This window comes from Zea mays, chromosome 9, assembly GCF_902167145.1.
Source record: "Zea mays cultivar B73 chromosome 9, Zm-B73-REFERENCE-NAM-5.0, whole genome shotgun sequence".
Classification (NCBI taxonomy): domain Eukaryota; kingdom Viridiplantae; phylum Streptophyta; class Magnoliopsida; order Poales; family Poaceae; genus Zea; species Zea mays.
The window spans coordinates 102,744,290-102,752,378 of record NC_050104.1 but is presented as its reverse complement, the minus strand read 5'-3'; the positions used below and the strand labels follow the sequence as shown (position 1 = coordinate 102,752,378).

The following is an 8,089-nucleotide window of genomic DNA, read 5'->3' as shown; positions in this document are numbered from 1 at the left end:
GGCTGAACAAGGCCATCTCTTCTCCAATTCGATTTCTCCTGTTTTCAGCACTTAGACACAATACATTAGTCTCTAAAACAATGTACTAAGTCTGAGAAACATACCTTTATACTTGATTTGTACTTTGTCCACCATTTGACACTTAGGCACTTGTGTTGGACACTAAATCACCAAAACACTTAGAAATGGCCTAAGGGCACATTTCCCTTTCAGTCTCCCTCGTAAATAGTTGTTTCTAGAAAAGCATTGAATTTTTCCTCAAGAGCATCATGTTCAAGCAACGCAAGCTTGTCTTTGATTGCTAACAAAGTCCTAGAAACGATCTCCTCATCATGAAGGTGGTCTAATGCATGAGCGACTAAATCCCTAAAGAAAAGTTGGCATACTCTGTAGAGTCCACTAAGCATTTGATTATAGCCTTGAATTTTTTTTCAGCTGAGGATGCCATGAGTTTATCCTACGTTTGGACACATGTCAGCAGTTAGAATATAAAACATGATCAAGTTATGTATCTGACAAAGTATTGTAATATGTGTAATGGAGTTCACTCTAATGTAAAGAAAACAGGGATTGGTTTTGTAAACCAAGACACATTTTTACTAAGTAACGTAACCATGGACACAAAAGATTTGGAACCGGGACTCTTATTGTTGGGATTACTAGCGGCAATAAGAGTCTAACTAACAACAGTGTATGTAAACATCATTTTTGACATAAACGATTCAGAAAAGGTAAGATTGCATAAATAAAACCTAACTACATCTCAATATTGCCAGTAAAACAACCAACATATTATACATAGAGGCTCTGAAACTATGAAAAAACAACATTTAGCAGTTTGTTAGTAAAACCAATTACTTTGAAATAGAGTTTAGGTATAAAAAAGTGGATGTGTTCAACTGGAGTCTAGTACATGTGTATCAGAATGAAGTAGGCAATTAATGTAGATACAAACCATAGCCGGTTACAAATAAGAATTGTGTTCATTTCTATGTGCTTTAGCATGGCATGGCAAAACATATAGTGAAGTCATAAAAGGTCAACACAAATTCAACAAACAATCACTATAAAAACACAAGTCATTCATCATAGTTTGCAAAAGTGTGTTGTACAAATAATAATGAGTTCTGTACTTCGTGGATTATTGACAAACTTTTTGCAGTATTGGGCATACAAGGCATAAAGCTGACACTAATTGTGTGCTGGACATTCATGCAAAACAAATAGCATTAGTTTCTTTTATTCAAGTGGATGAGAGAAAAATGTTGTAGTATCAAGTCTTTTCTGTTTTTACCAAAATGTTCTTAGGAAGATATCCATGTGAATAGCCACATATGATTGTTGCTCCATATTTTTGTGCACCATGTTGAATTCAATATATTCAGTTGTTGTGTATTGATATTGACCCGCCCTGGCAAATCTGTAATTCATTATTTTTTTTCTGCCATGCTCCTTTCTGTTATCTCTGGGTAAACCTAATTTGTGATTGGTTTCACTTTTTTTTGCTAAGATTATTGTTTCTTGTTTATCAGGTGGCTGTGACTACTGTGATTCTGGATGAGAAGGAATTCTTGAATCATAAAGCTCACATAAATTGTTTGCTGGACATTCATAAGTTGTCATTTAGGACTTGGGAAAAAATTGAAAATTCATACCTTCTGCAAACATGGTCAGGAATATATAACAGACAATGAAGTTTTCTATGAATCTTTGTCATTCTAATTAGGACTTGACAAAGATGAATTTTATTCGTGTGCACACACATATTGGGTACTGTCACAGGATTTATATGCACATGACCACTTGCATTCGGACCACACTTGCATCAAGGACAAAGCTTGCGTTTCACCAGAACCAAAAACAGAAATCCATTCCATGGATCTATGGATATGATGCTTGTGCACTTCAGTTATTCAAGTAGGGACCCGAAAACCCAAACAAATGACAGACTAAGTACAAACAAAGCAACCTTGAAGCAGTTGTCATTGAGGATGTGGTGCGTACGTGATGGATCTAAGGAGTGTGGTCCAAGAAGGACCGTCGATGGGGGAAAACCAGATCGGAGACTGGTGTCGCCAATTGGATTGTCGGACGACGGATGCGGCGACGAAGAACACCCACGACTGTGATGATTGTTGCGGTGCTGGCTCGGAGTCCACCGACGGCAACGCTTTGTGAGCGCGGCCCCTTCCTTCGTGTGCTCGTGGTCGTCGGTGAGGTCGAGCGGAGCCGAGTTCGCCTTCTTCCGCCATGCCCATCGATGACTCGCCCTCGGTCACTCAGCCCCCAAACTCCCGATCCGGACCGCGATGTTTCTTTGTCAGGGCGCACGTGGAGGCGTCCGACGGAAGCAAACGAGGGGAGATGAATAGAGCTCCGCCCCATCTGGCGTGAGAGAAAAGAAGAACACCTTATAGGGGACGCTGTAGGGCTCGCTGATGCCGAAGGAAGGGGAGCTGTTGCCTCTTGCAGATGAACAGTTTAAGGGAAGAGGGCCGCTCGCGGTATGCGCTGCCGAAAGCCTCGTATGTTAGCACTGCGCGTCTTTTTTATTCAGGTCGCTCCAAGACCCTTTTCTTCCGTTTTTCCACCATGATGCCTCCAAATTTGCCCCCAATTCGCGCGACATCGTGTTTCGAAACTCAAACGGTCCTTAAATTACGGTGTCAGTTAACTAATCCAGACGGCGGGGCCCACTCTGTTTGCATTAACAAACCACCCCGCCCCCGTCCGGCGTCCGCTGCTCCGCTCCGTTTACCCTTTTCCCCTCCGATCGCGGCGGCAGCTTCCGCGAAGGCCTTCGCTAAAAAACCGAGCTCGCCACGCCAGGTATCTCCTATTTTTTTCTCCTCCGCCTCGAGTTCCGCCACCTCCGAGCCTCCCCCGCCGCGTCCCAGGGACCGGGAGCCCCAGTCCCCTAGTTCGCTCGCCTTCCGCCGGCGCAAGAGAAGCCCCTATCTCCTCCCATCCTATGGGCGCCGTGGCGTCGACGGTGGCGGCGCGCTTCGCGTTCTTCCCGCCGACCCCGCCGTCGTACGGGGTAGAGCCACCGCCGTCGCCGGCCGCGGCTGCGGCGGACACGGAGGTGGTGGAGCTCAGCGGGGTGCCGGTGTCACGGGGCCGCGGCGTGGAGGCGCGCCGGCTGCCAACGAAGCGCGGCACCGAGGTGGTGTCCATGTACGTCCGCCAGCCCGGGGCGCGCCTCACGCTGCTCTACTCCCACGGCAACGCCGCCGACCTGGGACAGATGTACGAGCTCTTCGTCGAGCTCAGCGCCCACCTCAATGTCAACCTCATGGGGTATGTATATATGTAATGTAACGTGCGCTCTCTAGCTCTCGCCGTGTTTTGCTGCTTCGACTAGACTGGGTTGAGATCCTATCTGTTATTACGCTGCGATGTTAGTATTCAGTTTCTTCATTTTATTTGGCAAACACGAATACAACTTTTAGCTCATTTTTAGGACGTTGTTGTCCGCATTGTAGGTTTTGTCTGTGCTAGTTAAGAACTTGCGACTTGCTTGCTCGCCCGTGATTGTTCGGGTGGCGGGTGCACATGGGAATTGAGATCCTACAGTTAATCTAGCTTCTTTAATAACTCAATAAAGTGCTTAATGTTGTACAAATCTGTCATCTCATTTGGATTGAAATTGTGATCCAGAATTTACGTTGACTGGCTGGGGGGGGGGGGGGATTTAGTGTCCAGGGTTATGGAGCCCCAGGGTTATGCATGTATTATTTGGATCGTGCGTTTGCGGAAGGTAGTCTTAGATTCCGTTGCTAGATGTACCTGTTTGTGAATTCATGTGTTCTTAATTGTTATATAAGTCGTGAATGTCCCAAGCTGCAACAGGGCAGCTTATCTGGATGTGTGGTTCAGAAAGCTGTGTTGTTATGGTAAACACTAGATGGATTTCATTGAAGCTAGTAATTGTTTGCTAGTGCATACTTAAGTTGACTTGAAAGTTTGGATACCATAGCGAGGGTCGTAGGGTTTGGACCACACTTACGTAATACCCTCTATCCTTTTTGTGGTGGATGAATTGATGAAAGCGGAAGCAAAGATTACATGCTCAAATGCTATCTGAGCAAGTGGACTAACTCCTCTCCTCTACTTTGGTCCTATCGAGAGTTATAGTCTGAATCCTAAATGTGTCGCCTTGTGGAACCTATTGGAGTTGAGGGCTTGCCTAAACTTTTGAACCTTGAATTCCCAACTCATTTCTACGTTGCTCTACTCCTTCCTTTTATAGCACAAGGGAGGGGAGAGTGACATGCCTGCTGGAAGTGGGTCTTGCTTAGTAGGGGTTCAACTAATACTATCTTTTCGTAGACCTGGGGTTGTACACCGTGCATGCCTTGGTCATGCCACAGTGTCAAGCATGTCTTGCTTCAGCGGTAGATGTGACCTACTGTAGTGGCAGGTACAGGTGTCCACGCCATTGAGTACAATGCAGTTGGTAAATGGTGTATCTGCTTGTACTTTATAATGTTTGTGTGTAAGCCTGTGCGTTCAAGCGTGGCTATAGTGACAGCGGCACACACCGAACAATGTCCAAAGGTACACATGCAGTCTTAGACATGGCGCCAATGCGCTCCTTGACCACAATGTTGTCCTGATCAAAGGCGCATGTGCTGTCAGGTTTGTCGTGCTCCGGGGCGCCATCATTCGAGGCCGCGCCTTGGGGGACCCTGGATGCCTGGACAACCCCAGGATTGGCCGCCCCGTCCTAGTGCCTAGTGGGCCTCGGAGGCCTGGAGGGCCCTGAGATTTGGCCTGAACATGACATGACCTCTGTGCCATGAAGCTTCAGGGGTATGAGGCTGGCACCAGGCCACCAGCTGGGCTTGCTGTAGGTTTGTGTTAGCTGAATTTCGGAAGGCGTATTGCCAATACCCGAACACTGACAACGGCTATGTTTAATAAAAGTGATGGGATGAGCTGTTGGTTAGAATAACTGAGTTACAGTGGATCTAACACTATGACCAATTTGAAATCTTGCAAATGGACGATTATTGAATATATGAATTCCATTTATCACCGTATTATTACTTTTATCTTACTTTACCCTTTTTGTGTACAGGCCTAGCTACAACTTAATATGCAATTTGACTTTATAATTGGTTATTGATTGCTAGGCATTATCAATGGCTGTTTTAACCTTTCTATTGTGCTCATGATATATTTGCTTTTCATTTTGATGCTTGCCAGTCTTGATTCTTTCAATTCCACTTTGTATTGCTGCTATGCCCCATGTTAGTAACTTCTGATCTGTGCATTTTTCTACAGTTATGACTATTCTGGGTACGGGCAATCATCTGGGAAGGTATAAATTGAGCTTTTTTCTACGAAAGTACTTTCCATTTACCCCTCTTCTCATGCTATTTAATGAGTTCCAACTTCCCTTGTGCATGACTGACCAATTTAATTCCATTTGATTCTGCAGCCAAGTGAACAAAATACTTATGCTGATATAGAAGCTGTGTATAGGTGTCTTCTAGAAACATATGGAGCCTCTGAAGAAAACATCATTCTATATGGTCAATCAGTGGGGAGTGGCCCTACTTTGGATTTAGCATCCCGTTTGCCTCATTTACGAGCTGTTGTTCTACATAGCCCAATTTCATCTGGTTTAAGAGTGATGTATCCTGTAAAGCATACATATTGGTTTGACATATATAAGGTGGTTAATTTACTTGATTACTTTTAATTTGATTGCATACTTGATCTAATATCTAATAATTTATTTACAGAACATTGACAAAATTCCTCTGGTCAGGTGTCCTGTATTAGTTATACATGTGAGTATTCCTCTGACAGCAACTTTTCTTTAGTAATGTTTAGTTCCATGTGCGCACATGCATATGTGTATTGCCATCAACTTCTCTCTTGCGTGTAGGAAACTAGGGTTCAAGGCTTTATAAATTTGATGGTTACATGCCATTTTTCAACTTTGTTCTTTTCAAAATGTGTTCTGAGTTTCAGGCTTGTTATTAATGTTGTATTGATGTTCTTACATTTACATTAAGCTCTACACTTGTATGAAGCTCAGTGGGGAATGTTTATGCAATTTATTAGGTCAATAAAATAGATTATATATTAGGCATTATGTCTGTACCATCATACAGTATAATTTTACACTACTTATTGTACATTCTCTTTTGAGTTTCCAGAATTCAGATCATAAGGTGCCTTTCTCATTTCAAAATCTGTACCAAGTTTCTCCATATAAATTCTGGTTATGGGTGTTATACACAAGGGGTTTTAACCAAGTTGATAAATTATTCCATGTGCAGGGTACAGCTGATGAGGTTGTTGACTGTTCTCATGGGAGGGCACTATGGGAACTATCCAAAGTGAAATACGAGCCTCTGTGGATCAAGGGAGGGAACCACTGTAATTTGGAACTGTACCCAGAATACATTAAGCACCTGAAAAAATTTGTTACTGCCATAGAGAAATCACAACCAGTTAAAGACGAATCTCCAGAGAGTTCAGGTCCTTCAGATCCTAGTGAAATTGGATCCGAAAGTGCAGAGAACTCAAGGAGAAGCACCGATATCCGGGACAAACCAAGATCAAGCATTGATCATAGACCTAGCATTGATCGACGGGAGAAACCTAGGGGAAGTATAGACAGGAGAGATAAAAACAGAAAGAGTATTGATCAGCTTGACAAACCACGGGCTAGTGTGGATCAACCTGACAGGGCACGTAAGAGCATTGATCGGTCTGTATATACATTTTTATGCTTTCTACATTACATTTTCGTCTGGAATTTTGTTATAAAGCGTATTCTGTTTCTTGCTCTCCTGACTCTTGTAATACCTCGATGTGACAGCTTTGGGGGGATGATGAGGTCAGTCAAATTGTGCAATATTGATTGTTTCACTGCAGCTTCCGGGAGCTGATAATATCGGGAGGTTAGTACTTCGTAGTGTCTCTTAGTCATCTGTATGTATTCCATTTTTTATAATTTATTATTCAATTGGGTGTTTTAGTGTGGCTGTGGAAAAGGTGTATTGGTCTGAATGAGGGCTTGTATTTGTTTCCCATGAATTGTTTGTTTCTGGAAAGGAAACTCCCATAGTTTCCAAACAAGATCATTTTTTTTCTTGAAGTCTTTCATTTGTTACCTGATGAAATCCGAAGAAAATGCAAAGCAACGAGAAGCATTGTCTTTGCAGAACTGTAAATATGTTGTACTATTCCACCTTTTTTTCATTCTGGACTTGTTTTAATACTCTCGTATTCATCTTAATCTATATGTATTAGGTGTTATGGAGTGAAATTTAAACTAATTTATACTTCAATTCATCTCAATACATATAGATTAAAGTGAATGTTAATTTACATCCTAATCTATCTCAATACATATGGATTAAGATGAATATAAGAGTATCAAACAAGGTCTCGCAGATGTTTATCGGAGTTTACATGTGTTTTACCATTATATACTCGTTGTCCATCACTACCCCTTGCTGTCACGCCGTTCGGAAACATTCGTAGCCGCAGGACATGAAGTCGCAGCAGCAACTGGCTGCACGCGATGGCAGGGCTACCTTGTCTACAACAGCAGCGTTAAAGGTACGGAACTGTCATTAGCACTACCAGGCACGACACTGTTAGGTATTGTTAGTAATCGTGTCGTGTCATGTCGGCACTAATGCTTAGTCATTGGCTCAGACACTACACTATAGGCTCAGTCACTACACTATAGTGCCTAATCGTGACGTGCCGGCACTATACGACACTAACACCTAATAGTGTCCGTATCAGCCCAGACACTATTTTACTTTGAGAGCTCACAAAATATAGAAGATCTTTAAGATTATATGTATAATTTTAGAACTTGAACATGTATACCATTATAAAGTGAATTTATTATGCTTAAAACCGTAACAAATCACAATTCACAATAGTGTCCGTATCAGCCGGCACTATACGACACTAACACCTAATAGTGTCCGTATCAGCCCAGACACTATTTTACTTTGAGAGCTCACAAAATATAGAAGATCTTTAAGATTATATGTATAATTTTAGAACTTGAACATGTATACCATTATAAAGTGAATTTATTATGCTT

General features: G+C 42.6%; 1 protein-coding gene across 2 annotated transcripts; it reads left to right on the top strand.

The window, feature by feature from the left end:
• The first annotated feature begins 2,446 nt into the window (after positions 1-2,446).
• LOC100502206 (uncharacterized) lies at positions 2,447-7,227 on the top strand. Of its 2 annotated transcripts, none has more exons than XM_008660753.4 (6): positions 2,447-3,300; positions 5,290-5,326; positions 5,447-5,683; positions 5,754-5,801; positions 6,297-6,714; positions 6,842-7,227. In XM_008660753.4, the coding sequence occupies exons 1-6, from the start codon at positions 2,972-2,974 to the stop codon at positions 6,853-6,855; spliced, it is 1,083 nt and encodes a 360-aa protein (XP_008658975.1). In that variant the 5' UTR covers positions 2,447-2,971; the 3' UTR covers positions 6,856-7,227. The 2 variants fall into 2 exon arrangements, with proteins under 2 accessions (XP_008658975.1, NP_001183612.1); NM_001196683.1 differs by having other exon boundaries at positions 2,756-3,300; positions 6,297-6,730; positions 6,842-7,193.
• Positions 7,228-8,089: the final 862 nt, after the last annotated feature.